Source organism: Oncorhynchus kisutch, linkage group LG19, assembly GCF_002021735.2.
Source record: "Oncorhynchus kisutch isolate 150728-3 linkage group LG19, Okis_V2, whole genome shotgun sequence".
NCBI lineage: Eukaryota > Metazoa > Chordata > Actinopteri > Salmoniformes > Salmonidae > Oncorhynchus > Oncorhynchus kisutch.
This window is the reverse complement of record NC_034192.2, coordinates 49,221,657-49,240,695: the sequence shown is the minus strand read 5'-3', so window position 1 is coordinate 49,240,695 and position 19,039 is coordinate 49,221,657. Positions and strand designations below refer to the sequence as shown.

The window sequence follows — 19,039 nt, the reverse complement described above, 5'->3', positions numbered from 1 at the left end:
GATCAATTCACAAATGGTGTCCAGGGCACAGCTGGGAGCTGAGGGGGGTCGGTAGCAGGCGGCAACCGTGAGAGACTTATTTCTGGAGAGAGTAATTTTCAAAATTAGAAGTTCGAACTGTTTGGGTATGGACCTGGAAAGTATGACATTACTTTGCAGGCTATCTCTGCAGTAAACTGCAACTCCGCCCCCTTTGGCAGTTCTATCTTGACGGAAGATGTTATAGTTGGGTATGGAAATCTCTGAATTTTTGTTGGCCTTCCTGAGCCAGGATTCAGACACAGCAAGGACATCAGGGTTAGCAGAGTGTGCTAAAGCAGTGAGTAAAACAAACTTAGGGAGGAGGCTTCTGATGTTGACATGCATGAAACCAAGGCTTTTTCGATCACAGAAGTCAACAAATGAGGGTGCCTGGGGACATGCAGGGCCTGGGTTTACCTCCACATCACCCGCGGAACAGAGAAGGAGTAGTATGAGGGTGCGGCTAAAGGCTATCAAAACTGGTCGCCTAGAGCGTTGGGGACAGAGAATAAGAGGAGCAGGTTTCTGGGCATGGTAGAATATATTCAGGGCATAATGCGCAGACAGGGGTATGGTGGGGTGCGGGTACAGCGGAGGTAAGCCCAGGCACTGGGTGATGATGAGGGAGGTTGTATCTCTGGACATGCTGGTAGTAATGGGTGAGGTCACCGCATGTGTGGGAGGTGGGACAAAGGAGTTATCAGGGGCGTGAAGAGTGGAACTAGGGGCTCCATTGTGAACTAAAACAATGATAACTAACCTGAACAACAGTATACAAGGCATATTGACATTTGAGAGAGACACACGGTCATTATCAATTATTTAGGCTAAACACAACCTGATGGTTGAATATAAACATTGTTTGACATGTTTCTATGAACTTTACAGATACAATTTGGATGTTTTTTGTCTGCCTGTTGTGACTGCTGGATTACTGAAGGAAACGCACAAACAAAACGGAGGTTTTCGGATATAAAGAGAGACTTTAAAAGAACAAAAGGAACATTTATTGAATAAATTAATGTCTTCTGAGTGCAAACATAGGAAGATCATCAAAGGTAAGTGATTCATTGTATCTCTATTTCTGAATTGTGTAACTCCTCTACTTGGCTGGTTACTGTTTGTAATGATTTGTCTGCTGTCTGATGTTTTGTCTGATGTTCTCAAATAATTGTAAGGTATGCTTTCACCGTAATGCATTTTTGAAATCTGACACCGTGGTTGAATTCACAAGAAGTGAATCTTTAAACCTATGTAAAATAGTTGTATCTTTTCTGAATTTTTATAATGAGTGTTTCTGTATTTGAATTTGGCGCTCTGCAATCTCACTGGATGTTGGCCAGGTGGGACGCTAGCGTCCCACATACCCTAGAGAGGTTAAGGAATCACATCTGACGCCATGTACGAAACAACCAAAGCTTTCAAGACTAAAGGCTTGTTTATACTACAGGTGTGTTCGTAAATTTAATCAGGAGTGCCAGAGTGTGCTCCGAGTGCACTCTGGGAGTTCATGAACTCAGAGCGTTGTCAAATTGTCCATTTGTAAATTCGGAGCTAGCTAACAGTATACTTTAACTTGAAATGAAAACGACTTTCTGACTAAATTAGAAACATGTAATATCTGAAAATCTAGCTAGCTACACTCTCTTACCTGTATACATGGATGGACGCTTCTCCCTCTCTATCACGGATGCCACGGTTACGCTTAATTTGAAGATGTAATCCGGAGACGGGTATTTTATACAACAGCTGTTCTCTCTTTCACTCCGTCAGCATATTTGCAATCAAAAGCCAGAATTTTCTCCAGAAAAGCCATTAGAAAGGATTACCCACACATACTAACCAGCTCATGTTATAGACAGAAGCATGCTACATGGCAGATCAATCCAAACTCATCTCTCATTATGTTCAGCCCACTCATAGGGGGGACATTCTGGTCTTTTTCTGTTGCTGAACCAACTAGACTAGTAATTTAACAATTGTATTCATATTTTCAGTTGACATACACGTTTCTTATTAATAACCACTTCCAGTTGCTCAGGAAGCTTAGAATTGACACAGGTAGACCTCATAGTGGTCTGATGGACTGTCATAGAAGACAGGTTCATAAGACATTCATAACCCACATAGGCTTCAGGATGAATTTAGGGGTGCAGGGAATGTATTCCTATGGGGAGAGAAGTCAATGCAAATTGTTAAACACCTTCTTTTAACTGTTAAGGGTTAATGCCACACGGTCAAGGTTAGGCTTGCACGGATCGGGAGGACCTCAGGAACGTACCTGAGGTCGAATTGTGCTTCTCATCCTAACAGTTCTCTCACTGTCACCAAAAGCAAATGACATTTAGGGCCAGGCTTCATTTTGGGCCTTCTCTTTTTCAAGGTCGCTGCACTCAGAGCGAGCTACGGTCAAGCGGGGCATCTCGTTGAACTCGGCACAGTCTGGAGACTATAGTGATGCCATTTTTTGTGTTGATTTCAGAATGCCATTTTGGTGATGGTCCCTCTCTGTTTAAACATATTGCAAATGTACAAAAGTCACCTAGCAGGTCAGTGTCCTTCAGTCAATTAGATGTCATTCTGACACCAAACTGATACCAATTGACACCAAACCCACTTTTTCCAACTCATTTAGAAGCCAACTATCACATATTTCAGAGCAGGCCCATAATTCACAGCGCCTTCAGTTTAAAACATAATAAAAACATAAAACACATAGTTACGTTCTAGCTGCGGGTCCAGTTCGGACATTATGTGTAGGCCTATGTGAGGCGACCCCAAATCCCGAGTTTCAGCTCGATAGGTCATTCGGTGCCTGAGCAAGGCCCTAATTGGTGCTGAAAATCCACTTTTTTCCATTCCTTGCTACGGGGTCCTTGAATGAGCTATCGGACAGGAACATTGGGGTCCGTCTCTCTGGGCCGAGCCGGTTTCAATGCACCTAGTCTTGCGTCTCTGAGACTTTTCTAAATGTCGTCATTTTCGTAATGGTCAAAATGAATTGAAATCATTGCAAATGTACGAGGCCACGCACTATCAACCTGAGGTCTAGAACAGTTTTCTAAAGTTTCAGAACTCTAGGTCTGACGGTTCTTTTTTAGCTCGAACAACGGTAACTATTGCAGGCACTGTCTGTCTTTACGCACCCCAATGGGTCCCTCCTGCCAAGCTGTGTGTGTGATTTAGTTTTTCTTTGAAATTTTATGGGAATCATGACTGATTTACAGTTCATGGGGGTTGCCTAATCACACATATGAAGCTTTGAAAAGGTCTGACCATTTTAACCCTTCAAAACAGCCACTATGACACCATTTAAGGCACTTCCGGTTGGCACAGGAAGCTATAAATAAACTAATATCCTGATTGGGGTATGCCTTTACAGAATCCTGAGTTTTAAGTCTTTAGGTTAAGAACTGAGTTATTTACGGAGGGTTTAGTGAATGTGTGTTATTTCAGAAAATCAGAAGTTTTTTTTGAACATCACCAATTTGACATTGTACGATTTCTCTTAAATGATGATAGATAAATGGCTGGTTCTTTTTTTATTGACACCGGAGGCTCCTTGACTTTAACGTGAAGCGGAAACATTATTGCTCTATTTTTCATTTTGGACCTTTAATGCCAGAAAAATGGCCATAACTCAAAAAGGCCTAGATGCCATCTTGTTCGGGGCCAATTGCCCATTATGCCAAACCTATGCTCACCAAGTTTCGGCTTCGAAATATTTTCCATTTAGGAAATAAGGCCACGTCGTGATTCGTGATGTTTTGTACATTTGCAATATGATTGCTTATGCCCTCTTATGGGATTTACCAGGACAGCGGAAAAATGAACAAAATTTGATTATTTTATAAAACGGAAACCGAATGTCAGAGAGAGTTCGTTTGATGACTTGCCCTGCCGCACGGCCCGACGCTGTCCGCAAATTTTACAAACGTTTTCGGACGTCTGGTAAGGGGCCGTACATTTGCAATATGGACTTTCTCACTAACCATATGGCGAATGTCAAAATGTTCCCTTAATGTATGGTAAGCCTACAATGTAGGAAGGGATGTATTTTCTATTTGTCTAGTTATTGTGGTGTTGAAACTGCAAACCATGATATAGAAGTGACTGAAGTCAGTATGCTTTGTTTATTGGTTGTGTGGTGCATTGGCACAGAAACCTCTTGGTGGAAAATGTATTGCATGTGTTATTTGTGGTTGTAAACATTATTTTGAGTTAATTTTATGAAGAGGGAGCATGTTGAATTTTTTTATAGTTGAAGGGGAGGGTCATGTGAAAATATTTGTAACTTTGGGGAGGGGGTGCTTTTTTTAATGACACTTTGAGTTGGACAAGTCCCTCCCCCCAATACATTAAGATCTGTCCCTTAAGTGTAGCATGATTTAGTTTTCTCCAGCCTATCAGATAGGTCTGTGAGTATAGACTTGCCATTTTTGCATTTCATGGGCAGAGGACAACTGCACCAGACGTGTAAGAGCTACTCACCAAGATGATCAAAATTGGAGTGATTGTGGTACTTCTCAATTTGATGTGTAAGTGAAATTCCAAACTTAACCTATTTTTCGAATAATTAATCATGAATCATCAATGGCTTATTTCCTAGACCCTAGTTCTGGACTAAAAGTATTCTTAATGGAGATGGCCTAATCTGTGTCTAGGAAAGCAGCCGTTTATCATGTATTTCTAATATGCAGTTCATGATACTAATTGGAAGTCTTAAAGGAAACATGTTGTATATGGATAAAGACTGTGAACGTTAAATAAATTGTTAAACGTTTCACCTCAAACACAATTCAAGGTGTCACAGAAAATAAATACATATTTTCCCATTTAAGTTGAGTGCTTCTTGTAAATGCATTGCATTATCAATTTCTAACATAGGCAATAGTTGTATTTTAATTTGCATGGTTCTAAAATGTGTTTTTACAGATGTGACAAAATGCAATGATGTTCAGTATCAAACTCAAGTTCGGGAGGTTCATCCTGGGGACCCAGTGACACTATACTGTGTTTTTTCAAAGGAAGATCTCAATATGTTCTGGTACAAACAAATGGTGGGGCAAAAGCCTCAAACTATTGTAACAATGACAAAATATGATATGCCTGTATGGCACAAGGACTTTAACCATTCACGTGTCAATGTGGAGAAGGCTGATGCTGATGGGATGTATCGACTTGCTATTACAAACACGGACCCAACAGATGAAGCCGTTTACTATTGTGCAGTGAGAACAGCCTATGAAGTCAACTTTATCAATGGGACTCTTTTACTATTAAAAGGTAATCATAGTGCCTAAATACTATTAACATTAGTACATTTACATGTTATTCACACAGCTCGCATCGTACCCACTGTGATGTTGATTTTTTTAAATGCCAGTAGTATCATACACATATGTGTTATTACAAAAGAAAAACCCTCTTTAATGTATACAATTAGCTGACAAAACTGAACTCTTCGAATCTTTGTGAAGCATGTGATACATTAGAGAATCAAAACATGTATCCCATTTAGGTAAGAATCACCAGAGGTCACACTACCATACCGTGGTGCAGAGGCCAGTGTCTGACCCAGTCCATCCAGGACACTCTGTGACTCTGCTGTGTACAGTACTCTCTGAGACCTGTACAGGAGAAAGCAGTGTGTACTGGTTCAGAGCCAGATCAGGAGAATCCCATCCAGGAGTCATTTACACCTCTGGGAACAAGAGTGATGAGTGTAAGAAGAGCCCTGAGACTCCCTCTCCTACACAGAGCTGTGTCTACAGCCTCTCCAAGAACAACCTCAGCCCCTCTGATGCTGGGTCTTACTACTGTGCTGTGGCCACATGTGGTGAGATCCTGTTTGGCAATGGAACAAAACTGGATGTCAAAGGTAATTTTATGTATGTAAATGATCAGAAGGGAAGATGCCACGTAACCTTAGAACTGATTAACATTGCACCATAATAGCAAACTGAGGTCAACAATCAATTAAAATGCCTACTAAGATATATGGAACTTAATATGCAGTCTTTTAAAAGTATGGACAAAGATGTTCCTGTTGTTCATTATTATTATTTTGTTTTTAGATCATAAAAAGCGTTTTTCATTGTATTGTTATTATGTTCACCATGTATTTGTAGTAGGGATGGACTGTAATGCACTGGTTCCAGTTGGTATTAGTCTGTGTGGAGCATTGATGTTGAATGCTGTGTTACTGTTCTTCATCCACTCAAGTCAAAAGGAAACAAACGGTGAGTATTAAACTGGTGCTGGAATTTAATAACTTTTGTCATAATTAAATAACTGGTGCTATAATTTGCCATTTTCTTGACTACATGAAACATTGAATTTTAAAAAATTAAATAATTTAATTATATTTATCCAAATCATCATGTTGGGAGGCTATTCAAAGTTGGACTTAAAAAATTATAATGTAGTTCCTATGTACACAATTCGGTTGGAAAAAATACTTACTTGTTTGAATATTTTCCTGTAGTCTAATCAGAGTTAGTGTGATTTATTAGTGTCCTCAGCAACCAGTCTAGAGACAATAATCTCAGAGCAGCTATTCAAAGAGTGTGAGCTGGTTACAAGTCAAGTGCTCTAATTTCCTATTTATCTTTATATATCTCTGACATTGTGTCACAGTGTCAACTTGCTCACACACTCCCAACATGCTGGCAGGATACTGTTATGCAGGCACCATTCTTGGTATTTTTCTCTATCATGTGCACTTTTACTAATCCAGCTGTTACTGGAAAAATCACACTGTTGTTGCTGTTGTTTTTTCTAATGATTTTGTCATAATTTCAATGACTTATGCTGTGGAAACAGATGACACATCTCTACAAATCTGTGATGCCATTCTCAGTGCTGACCAGTTGGGTCAACAGGTACAAATCCTAGCTTTCAAAAAGTATGTCCTCCTCCGAGGGGGGGGGGGGGATGGGGTTAATACATTTTTTTTAAAGTATGTGACTACTATCTTACTTAATGAATAACATAAATGCTATATTTTTTACTGAGGCCAGCAATTTGAGATGCCTGCTCTGCCACTCTACTATTCTGTAACAAAGCCTTGTGGAAGTGATTCACTCATCTCAGGGATTGTTGTTTTTCTCTCCATGTTTCTTCTCAGGGATTCAGTGGTGACTGGCTACAATACACTGCAGTGACCTTTACGACCAAGACAACTGGAACCAGGAGAAAGAAATGAAAGAACAGGGGGAGCATCCAATCGGTCAACCAGTTGCAACTTGACAGAAACAAGCAATCTTTTTTTACAGACATAGATTACAGTTTGTTTTCTATAGTTTAAAGGGGTGTAAATCCCAGAGTTACTAACCAATCCTGCTTGTGCTTTCTTGTTTCTTTGATGATTTCTGAAATGAAGTGTGAATGCATGTGCAGTATGTTTAATTAGTCCATTTCAAAGAGTTGAACTTTGATGACAATTGTGTAAATCAACTTTGTAATTTTATTAAAAGCTCCATTTTAAATAATGTGATGAATCAGACAATGTTTAAATATAAAGTGGTTTGATGATCCTACACAGTCCTACTGGTACATGCTGGTGCATTATAGCTATACACATGCTGTTGGAACTCAAGAAATACTGTAGAACAGTACATTAAATACAATGTTTAAGAAGGTATGCTATCTTATTGTTTGTTTCATGGGTTACAGTAAATACCACAACAATAATACATTTAGGAAGAATTATTAAAACAATAAAAATATAACTATTATACAATTATGCATTATTGCATTATTGCAAATAGAGAAAAATGACTTCAAATGGGGAAAAAATGTGAAATACTTTTAAATTGCAACAAACTTTACTGTCGATAAAATAGTTAAGTAATCCTTGTCTGATCCAGAACGGCTCATAGGTTCAATATTTAATAATGGAATGCAGCTTGATGTACAAGTATACCTCCTGGACAGGATACTTAACCCAATCCATCTCCTTTATACTGAGTGCCGAGCAGAGAGGCATCCAGTCCCATTTTTAGAGTAATTGGAGTGACTTGACCAGGGATCAAACCCTCAACCTTCTAATCTCACGGTGAACAATAAGCACAAGGCAACTGAGTTGACTCACAGTTAAACAGTATGTCTATACAAAAGGCTAAGACACAAGAGATATGATACAAGAGAAGAACATAGAATCACTAAAGATGTCTAAAATAACAATACAATCACAGATTAAGATTAAAGACCAGATTTTAGATTAAAGATAGATTTTACTGCATGATTTAAAGACCTCAATGGTTTCTGGCCCTCTACCTCACAGGACAAGCCATTCCATAACAGTGGTGCTCTGACAGAGAACTCTCCTAGAATAACAAGTTAATTCTATGATACATTATAGTACCAGCGAGGCAAAAATGTCATGACTGTCTGAATACATTATATACATCTATACTAATAAGAGTTTCTTGACCAAACTACACCCATTCCTCTGCACATGAACAAAGGTCAGTCCCAGTCTGAACACCTGACATCAGAGTACACACTCTCCTGTGGTGTCTCTCTTCTTTCTTCCTCTTTTAGTTTTCCTCTCAGAGAAATTCAATGTAGCATAATTCAACGTAACTCCATCTTGATCCTGTGAACCTTCATGTTTTTTTATAAATAAATGTAGTCATAATAATAGTAATAGTCGGGCAACTGGAGTTTCTAGAATCATATTAAAAATCTTCCACAAACAGCCAAACCAAAAATGTCTACCAACAGGCCAATATTATAACAGTATTTATTTATCTGCTCACATTCTGGGCTTGAGTTGTCATGTCCAATATGCTGAGCAACACTCACTGCTAACATAAATAAAAACAAGCATCAACATGACAAAAGTCAAGAAAGGTAAAAGACAAAAGGTTTTATAGTTGACGGCAAATATTGTGTATTAATCATAAAGTGTATTAGGTGATCAACTACAGTTTGTAATACCAAAGAGCTCAACTTTATAATCTTCACAAATTGTTTTTTGTTTTTCTGGTGAAGACGAGGACAATGATTACAATCACACAGAAAACAGATGTCACTCCCAGTCCAATGACGACATAATCCAGCGATCTTTCTAAAGGGAAGGAAAAATGTAACAGTAAGATGGCTGACTAAATACTTTTTTGCCCCACTGTATACTGTATATACCTCCCTTATATTAAAATATAACAAAGTAAAGTAGTAGTATAGAGATACTGTATATAGCACCCTTAAATAAAAATACAATTATAAGAGCGATATACCAACCTTGTATTAAAATAAAATATTATAAGAGAAATACCACCCTTAATTAAAATAAAACAGTAAGAGAAATAGATACCACCCTCAAGATTGGCTCTTCCATATCGACTATGGCGCTATAAGGTCACCTAGGTAGAGAGCTCTGTAAATATTGTAGATATTTTCATTATTTTAAAGTGTTTTGTTTTTGCTTATTTTTTTATTAATGTTTTGGTTTTGAATGTTCTAGGGTTTGATCACTTATTTTTTGTGGTCTTGACTCACAAGGTTACTGGACGGAGATGAAAAGTCTGTTCGGCTTCATAGCTAGCTAGCTGGAATGATACAGCAGCATCAGCTTATTTTGTTTCATCTGCCAGGAAAGATAACAAGGACATAAAAAAGTGTCTGGAGATGGCAGAGGAGATTCAGGGACTGTTCCTAACCACCTTTGATGTGTGAACGCATTTCCAGAAGACATGGCAACACCCAGGTGGTTTCTACATTTTTGGTAATGGAGAACCAGTACCGACAGAGTGGCTTCTATGGAGGAACTGAATGCAGGAGAAGCAGGTGTGGTGCTCTGATGAAGAGCCACTGGCCTGTTTGTCAGACTGTCTATGTCTCTCTCTTTCTGTACCATCGATGCCCCCTCTGCTCCATCCCCCCCAGCTAACTTTTAATTTAATTTACCTTTATTTAACTAGGCAAGTCAGTTAAGAATTTTTATTTATTTTCAATGACGGCCTAGGAACAGTGGGTTAACTGCCTGTTCAGGGGCAGAACAACAGATTTGTACCTTGTCACCTCGGGGGTTTGAACTTGCAACCTTTCGGTTGGCTACCTGCCAATCTCCATCCCCATCATCTTAATTTGAATTTGTTGTGTTGAATGTTCATTTGATTACATGCTAGATAAATTATTATTTTTATCATATTAAAGAAATGGACTGACTGAAGCCACCTATTGAAGGAGATATTTGATTAAATCGTTTTTTTTACACCAAATGTTTAAAGTTAAGTTTAACTATAAATAGCTTGTATGTTTGTAGCATTTAATAAATTAAACACAGACATTCATTTCTGGTCAATTATGAGAATATTATCATAGCAAAATGTACTTCAACCCCTGTGCTATATATGCACCACTTATAGAGCACTATTTTCTACACTACAACTCATAATATTCATTACCTACCAATATTTAGGTTAGTTGCATTGCCAAACAGGATCTCCCCACATGTGGCAACAGCACAGTAGTAAGTCCCAGCATCAGAGGGGCTGAGGTTGTTCTTGGAGAGGCTGTAGACATGGCTCTGTGTAGGAGAGGGCCTCAGGGCTCTTCTCACACTCATCACTCCTGTTCCCATGGGTGTAAATTACTCCTGGATGAGATTCTCCTGATCCGGCTCTGAACCAGTACACACTATGTTCTCCTGTACAGGTCTCAGAGAGTACTGTACACTGTAGAGTCACAGAGTCTTCTGGCTGGACTGGGTCAGACACTGGCTGTTGCTCTACAGTCTGGTAGTGTGACCTTTTCTGACTGAGACCTAATTGATGTTGTTTTCATGAAAGAAATGTCAGTGTCACGTGAATACAAAATTATTGCAGTTTGGCTCTCTAGAATCATATGTATGTAGCACCCTCAGCATCTATAACTATGGATAACTTAACAAACAAAACTGTTGTGATAAACATTGAAATAAGAGTCTCCTGGATGGACTGGGTCAGACTCTGGCTGCTGGTCCACTGTCTTGTAGTCAGTCTTCTAACCATTTCCTAAATTAATCAGAACATAATGAGCAATTATCAGACTTTAAAATAGTATAAGATAAACATATTTTACTGCAATCTTTCTGTAGGCTGAGAAATTACAAATGTACCGAGCAAATATTTTGATAATTACTGAACAAATTATTGTCCAATTAACACTTATAAATATAGATTCAAACGATTTGACCTTTCAAAGACAGAAATGTGCAGTCTCAAAATTCCACTGTCATCTCTCTTCCAATTGCACAATAGTACATGGCTTCATCTTCTGGGATTGACTTCATGATACTAAGGCAAAACATAATCTGATCCAATTTTACATTGAAGTGTGTATTATTCAATCCAAAGTGAAACACAGGCTCTGTTAAATATTTCTGCATTCATGCGACAAGTTGTGGAATACCTCCCATAGTTTGCTTGTACCAGTGCATTTGCTCATCACTGAATTCTTCTACTGGGAAAACACATAGCAGGGTTATAGGATCACCAAGTTGAACAGTGATCACTGGACTTAGCAGGTTAACATGGTCTACATCTAAATCAAATGGAAACAGAAACACAAGGATACTGTAGTTATCACACAGACAAGGACAAATGTTAAACAAGAGAAAACAGTAGTCTGTGAAAATCATTCCAGATGAAATACATTTATTTTTCTTTCTTTGTTTCTTAGCACTGACTCAAGTTATAATTTATTTTTAGATGGTATGTGTGTGGTTGAATGTTCTAAATGTCCATTTATCCTACCCTTCAAGAACCTTGAACTATATTGAATTGCACGGCACCACAACAAAACTATTTTTAATATTCTACCAGTGATGAAATTGTACTTACACACTGCACTGAGAATAATCACAGCAACCCCTAATCTGACCATCGTGGTATGTAACCTCTGGGGAGGTGGTGTTTGTTTGGTCGGTGCTTAAATGACAACCAAAGATCAAATATTCAATCTTGAAAACATACCTCATTGGCTGGAACATAGTGTTCAATACTTCCTGTAAAGTTGTCCAACCCGTGACCCATTTCTTCGGTAAACCTGACAAGCCTGTTATGTCATAAGGTCCCCACCGTAGCTTACATGTTACTGTATACTATAGTGTCTCATATATAGTTTATTTTTAAGTGCCTAATTGTCCTATCCACATTACTTTTTGTTGTTGTATGGATACATGTGTATAGATTATGTCATGTATTTTGGTGATGCCTGTACCATTTTTGACCGTGATTGTTTTTATTGTCTCAAATGTGGTCTCAATGTGGTTTTAAAAATATCTGTATTTTGTATAATTGTATCATTGTGGTTTGAAACTTAAATACATTTGTCTAACTAACTATAACAATGAATTTCTTATTTTTTCTGTCTGCACAGTACATTTGCTATATATTTCCAGCCTTTTAACTTGTCCTGTTTCATTGAATTGTTTTTGTCATGAAAACATCTGACTGAAAATGCACTTGTTTCCCTTGTCTGTGTTTGAACTACAACACTGTGAAGTCCTATATCGAAGTGGTTTGGGATCATTTAAGGTAGACTGGGTTGATTACCTGAAAGCTCTCAAGTGTCAGGCTAAACAGGCAGTAACCAGTGGACCACTCAGGAACGTCTTAAAGGATACAAGCATTTACAAGCATTGCGCTACACCCACAACAACATCTGTTAAATATGTGTATGTGGCCTATAACATTTGATTTGGTTTGATATTTATTTTTTACAACCAAATGTCTATTTTTGATGTAAATGGCATGTTATAGAAAGGTCCAGACACCTTTTGTCATTTCAAATATTTAAAAACTTACCTCAAATAGCAAATCACTTCCTCATTATTGTGTGGTACAGAGGCCCTGAAAAAACACAAACAAAGGCTCCAAAAACACCCAAATATGTCATTTTAGAAACGTCAAAGCTCTCAGTGTAGGGATGCAGGTCTTAAGATGTTATACATGAGATTGAGTAATTACAAACTTTATCCACAATGTTATATTCCCTTTTGTGTGACTCGAGATATTTCCCCTAACCAGCTGTTTCAGTGTTCATGTAACCAGCTGCCACATACACACAGTCAACTAAGTGTATGTAATCTTCTGACCCACTGGAATTGTGATACAGTGAATTATACGTGAAATTATCTGTCTGTAAACAATTGTTTGGAAAATTACTTGTGTCATGCACAATGTAGATGTCCGAATCGACTTGCCAAAACTATAATTTGTAAACAAGAAATGGATGGAGTGGTTGAAAAACGAGTTTTAATGACTCCAACCTAAGTGTTTGTAAACTTCCGAATTGAACTGTATATATATACAAATATGAATATCATGGTGGACACCTAAGCCTTTGTACGCAATGCCCTGATACATTTAGTGCTCAAATCTCTGACAACTGAACAATGAGGTGGACACAAGGAATAGTGTTTTGTAATTTGTTATAGGCTGTTTTTAAGGACACGTAAATGTGGCTCATATGGCCAACATCCCTCATTTATTGATGACGCTGGCTGTGCCAGGTTGGATCTGAATGCATATGGATGTCCATTAAATTTCTCATATGGCATATTGTTTTTATGAAGATTGTAAAATATTCACATGAACATCTGTCACTAATTAGATGGAAACCTAGCTAAAGACACCCTAAATACTCTGGCAAGTGGGCTAGTCCAGTGTCACTTTGATTATGCCTGCACATCATGGTTCACCAGCAGCCACGAACATCTAAGGATTATGCTTCCAGCCAAACAAACGTGTAAGAATTGTACCTGAACTCCCCTCTCATCTGGAGGTTGAGCATTTTTTGTCTCTATCTCTGTAATGTGTCTGTTTCTATGTATTTGTAGATGTATTTACGTACAAAATAGGGACCACAATGGAAATAGGTCCCCGACTTCATTGTGCAATACTCAAAAAAAAACATGTTTTACTGACAAATAAGGTCAATCAATCAATCAATCCAAACTGTGCAACAGCCAATTGATGAATGGAAAGAGACATCTGAAACAAAACACCAAAAAGTTTAATGACATTCAGAGATTGTTAAGCAAAGCCTTCGATACTTGGTGAGTCTACAAGGTAGGGAGGGATGTATTTTCTGTTTGTCGAGGTTGCCATAGTCTAGTTATTGTGGTGTTGAAACTGAAAACCGTGATAATGAAGTGCCCGAAGTCGGTAAGCTTTGTTTATTGGTTGTGTGGTGCATTGGCACATAAACTTGTCAGTGGAAAATCCATTGCATATATTTTATATAATAATAAATACAGCATCAAAATGTTGAAAATCTGATTACCACTAGCTGATCAATGTTTGCAGCTGGCTCTGATCGTAGTGTAATGAAACAGGCAGGGAGAGTGAGCACATCTGCAGTGGTCGGTGAACCCTCAACCTTCGGGCCCATAGCCCTGCGTGGCATCGACTGTGCCACAAAAGCAAGCTAAAGTGGCAAAGTCAATATCCACATTTATAAACACAGTTCTTGTTATTTGTGGGTGTAAACATTATTTTGAGTAAATTCTGTACGGGAGGAGAGAGTTCAGTCTATTTTACAGTAGAACTGGAGGGTCATTTGAAAATATTTTTTACTTTGGGGAAGTTCACAGCAACCCCCAATAAATGTATATCTGTCCCTTAGATAACCAACCAGGTTGTTGGTGGGAAAATCTAACAGGAAGTGTAGCATGATTTAGTTTTCTCCAGCCTATCAGATAGGTCTGTGAGTATAGACTTGCCATTTTTGCATTTCATGGGCAGAGGACAACTGCACCAGACGTGTAAGAGCTACTCACCAAGATGATCAAAATTGGAGTGATTGTGGTACTTCTCAGTTTGATGTGTAAGTGAAAATCCAACCTTAACCTATTTTTCAATAATGAATGGCTTAATTCCAAGACCCTAGTTTTGGACTAAAACTATTCATAATGGAGATTGTGAAAAGCATTCTACATGGAGATTGTCTAGTATGTGTCTGGGAAAGCAGTCACTTATCATGTATTTCTAATATGTAGTTCATTAAACTAATCTGAAATGTTAAAGGAAACATGGTGCATATGGATAAAACGGTGGACATGTTTCACCTCAAACACAATTGAAGGTGTAAATGCATTGCATTATCACTTTATAACGTAGGCAATAGTTGTATTTTAATTGGCACGGTTATAAAATGTGTTTTTACAGATGTGACACAATGCAATGATGTTCAGTATCAAACTCAAGTTCGGGAGGTTCATCCTGGGGACCCAGTGACACTATACTGTATTTTTTCAAAGGAAGATCTCAATATGTTCTGGTACAAACAAATGGTGGGGCAAAAGCCTCAAACTATTGTAACAATGACAAAATATGATATGCCTGTATGGCACAAGGACTTTAACCATTCACGTGTCAATGTGGAGAAGGCTGATGCTGATGGGATGTATCGACTTGCTATTACAAACACGGACCCAACAGATGAAGCCGTTTACTATTGTGCAGTGAGAACAGCCTATGAAGTCAACTTTATCAATGGGACTCTTTTACTATTAAAAGGTAATCATAGTGCCTAAATACTATTAACATTAGTACATTTACATGTTATTCACACAGCTCGCATCGTACCCACTGTGATGTAGATTTTTTTAAATGCCAGTAGTAGCATACACATATGTGTTATTACAAAAGAAAAACCCTCATTAATGTATACAATTAGCTGACAAAACTGAACTCTTCGAATCTTTGTGAAGCATGTGATACATTAGAGAATCAAAACATGTATCCCATTTAGGTAAGAATCACCAAAGGTCACACTACCATACCGTGGTGCAGAGGCCAGTGTCTGACCCAGTCCATCCAGGACACTCTGTGACTCTGCTGTGTACAGTACTCTCTGAGACCTGTACAGGAGAACGCAGTGTGTACTGGTTCAGAGCCAGATCAGGACAATCCCATCCAGGAGTCATTTACACTTCTGCGAACAAGAGTGATGAGTGTAAGAAGAGCCCAGAGACTCCCTCTCCTACACAGAGCTGTGTCTACAGCCTCTCCAAGAACAACCTCAGTCTCTCTGATGCTGGGACTTACTACTGTGCTGTGGCCACATGTGGGGAGATCCTGTTTGGCAATGGAACAATCCTGAATATTAGTAGGTAGTATATATGTATATATCTAAAATCTAAAACATTCTTAACTGAAGCCATGATTAAAGGTTGAATAGTATCAGTTATTGTGGTTTTACACTTAAAAAAGCATCTATATAACTGTATTTCACATAAGTATGAACTATGATTTTGTTTTACATTTCTAGAAAAAGCAACAGATCCTGTAATCATTGCTCTGGGAGTGACCTCGGCCGTCTGTGTGATTGGGATCATTATCCTCATCTGCACCAGACATACTAGACCAGTTTGTGAACATTGTAAAGGTCAACTATTTAACTTTGCAAAGTGTTATTTAAGATTATCTAAAACGGTTTTGCAAATTTCCCTTTGAAAGTCTAGTAATTTTGATGCTTTGTTTTTATTAATGGAAACAGTGGGTGCTTCTCAGCATATCGGACATGACAACTCAACTAGAGAATCAAGCAGCAAGGTAAACACAGCAAAGTTGTCTAAACAATATTGTCCAGAAATGTAACATGGCATTACTTTTCTCACCTTATTATTTTAAAACAACATATCCTGTTAGGGTTTAATATTGTATAATAGTTTGATGAAAATATGACTATTCACAGGATCAAGATGCAGATACCCTGAATTATGCTGCATTGCATTTCTCTGAGAGGAAAACTAAAAGAGGAAGAACGAAAAGAGAGACACCACAGGAGAGTGTGTACTCTGATGTCAGGTGTTCAGACTGGGACTGAACGGCAGTGCAGAGGAATACATTTGTCAAAAATATTTTTTTAAATTGCTATTATATACTTTATCAAGACAAAAAGCAACACTCTTTTTGTATCATAGAGCTTCAGGGTTTTTCTCATCTCTGCAACCAAGAACCAAATCTCATGTCTAGACTAATGTGAGTAGCAGAATCAAGACAGTCTCTTTCCTGTACTTTATTGTTCATGTTTTCACTTAATTCACGAATTGATCCCAATTGTTGTGGTAATGTTTAAATTAACCTTGTGATATTTACCACAGCATTTCTTGAGTTCAAATTTGAATTTATGAATCTGTTGATGTAAAGTATATTTTGCTTTATTACATTACAAAATGTACCATTGCACATTAAAACACATTTCACCAGAAAATATTGTTTCCATGTGAACCCAGTGCAGTCTCTCAAAGTTATATTAACAATGTCATAATGAAATCATGACAAACCACCATACCGCTTCCCGGTGGTGATCTGGGCACCCTTTCCAACCATGTACATACTGTATGTCCACATGGTACCGTCTCCATTCAAGGAATTGACAACACCCCCTCTTACAATTCCTACAAGATACCCACACTGCAGTTTCACTTATACCCTGTTCACACTGCTAAACTGAGCTTTACTGCACTGCCCTGGTTGTCTGGCAAGCATAAAGATGTAGGATCTTAATTTGATCACACTGTTACATGATCAAATTGTATTTTTCACATGCTTTGTAAACAACAGGTGTAGACTAACAGTGAAATGCTTACTTAAATAGAAAGATAACACGAGGAATAAATACACAACTAGTAAGATTAACTTGGCTATATACACAGGGTACCAGTACAGAGTCATTGTGAGGGGGTACGAGGTAACTGAGGTAGATATGTACGTTTAGGTAGGGTAAAGTGACTAGGCAACAAGCTAGATAATTAACAGTATCATTAGCATATGTGAGTCAAAAGACTTAGTGCAAACAGGATCAATACAGATAGTCTGGTGTCATGAACCAGCTCGAAGCCCGTAACAAAAGGGAGACAGAGTGGAGATAAGGAATAACAAAATATATTCATTAACTAAGGTAACCTAAATGCAATTAACTTCTTACAGCTCCCCCCTACTTTGTGCAATTTCCGCCTGAAGACATACCCAAATCTAACAGCCTGTAGCTCAGGCACAGAACCAAGGATATGCATATTCTTGGTACCACTTGAAAGACTCTGAAGTTTGTGTACATGTGAATTGAATGTAGGAGATTATAACACAATAGATCTGGTATAGATAAAACAATAAAAAAAAACATTTTTTATTTTATTTTGTATCATCATCTTTAAAATGAACAAGATAAAACAAACATTCAGATAGGATGATGGGGACAATTTCAGTGAACAATATAAGAGGGCAACAGTACTTGTGCAAAGTTTCAGAATGATAACTTCCAAAATGAGCGTGCTACATGACATTTATCATGAAGTCACTCAGGTGTCCCACACAAGTAGCCCAAATGTACCCAAGTGGCCAAATTGGTGAAGGTATACATTTTGAAACAAATAACTATATACAAAATACCAAAATGGTATTCTAACACACACCCCCAAATAAATGGAGAAAAAAAATAGCCCCAGCCTAAAACCCCAAACAGCAAGCAATGCAGGTGTAGAAGCACGGTGGCTAGGAAAAAATCCCTAGAATGGCAAAAACCTAGGAAGAAACCTAGAGAAGAACCAGGCTATGAGGGGTGGCCAGTCCTCTTCTGGCTGTGCCGGGTGGAGATGACAGTGGTTGTAGAGGGTGCAACAGCACAGCACTATAAGAGTAAAAATGAACAGTTTAGGGTTCCATAGCCGCAGGCAGAACAGTTGAAAATGGAACAGCGGCAAGGCCAGGTGGACTGGGGACAGCAAGGAGACATCGTGCCAGGTAGTCCTGACGCATGGTCCTAGGGCTCAGGTCCTCTGAGAGAGAGAAAGAGAGAATTAGAAAGAGCATACTTAAATTCACACAGGACACCGGATGAGACTCCCATTCGGAGTCAGTGTCACTGTGAAAGAAAATGTTCAGTTAGAATAGTTTCACATATGAGCCCTGTATCAACAGGTATAATAAACAGATACAGTGCCTTGCGACCTTTTGCCACATTTCAGGCTTCAAACATAAAGATATAAAACTGTATTTTTTTGTGAAGAATCAACAACAAG

At 38.3% G+C, this 19,039-nt stretch overlaps 2 protein-coding genes and 1 pseudogene across 7 annotated transcripts; 2 read left to right on the top strand and 1 right to left on the bottom strand.

The window, feature by feature from the left end:
- Positions 1–4,376: 4,376 nt before the first annotated feature.
- LOC116355006 (uncharacterized) lies at positions 4,377–7,763 on the top strand. 3 transcript variants are annotated; one of them, XM_031797682.1, is made up of 6 exons: positions 4,377–4,559; positions 4,957–5,307; positions 5,543–5,902; positions 6,153–6,263; positions 6,847–6,905; positions 7,151–7,763. In XM_031797682.1, exons 1-6 carry the CDS (start codon positions 4,517–4,519, stop codon positions 7,226–7,228), a joined length of 1,002 nt encoding a protein of 333 aa, XP_031653542.1. In that variant the 5' UTR covers positions 4,377–4,516; the 3' UTR covers positions 7,229–7,763. The 3 variants fall into 3 exon arrangements, with proteins under 3 accessions (XP_031653542.1, XP_031653544.1, XP_031653543.1); XM_031797684.1 differs by having other exon boundaries at positions 4,409–4,559; positions 6,847–6,928; positions 7,151–7,724; XM_031797683.1 differs by having other exon boundaries at positions 4,409–4,559; positions 6,156–6,263; positions 7,151–7,723.
- Positions 7,764–8,270: 507 nt separating this feature from the next.
- On the bottom strand, positions 8,271–10,799 carry LOC109910183 (Ig kappa chain V region K29-213-like; annotated as a pseudogene).
- A 3,881-nt stretch (positions 10,800–14,680) lies between these two features.
- LOC109910182 (uncharacterized) lies at positions 14,681–17,232 on the top strand. 4 transcript variants are annotated; one of them, XR_004204223.1, is made up of 6 exons: positions 14,681–14,841; positions 15,183–15,533; positions 15,769–16,129; positions 16,288–16,398; positions 16,516–16,571; positions 16,714–16,766. XR_004204223.1 is itself a non-coding variant. In XM_031797681.1 (6 exons), the coding sequence occupies exons 1-6, from the start codon at positions 14,799–14,801 to the stop codon at positions 16,843–16,845; spliced, it is 1,050 nt and encodes a 349-aa protein (XP_031653541.1). In that variant the 5' UTR covers positions 14,681–14,798; the 3' UTR covers positions 16,846–17,232. The 4 variants fall into 4 exon arrangements, 2 of the variants coding, with proteins under 2 accessions (XP_031653541.1, XP_031653540.1); XM_031797681.1 differs by having other exon boundaries at positions 15,769–16,125; positions 16,714–17,232; XR_004204222.1 differs by having other exon boundaries at positions 14,682–14,841; positions 16,288–16,404; positions 16,714–17,232.
- Positions 17,233–19,039: the final 1,807 nt, after the last annotated feature.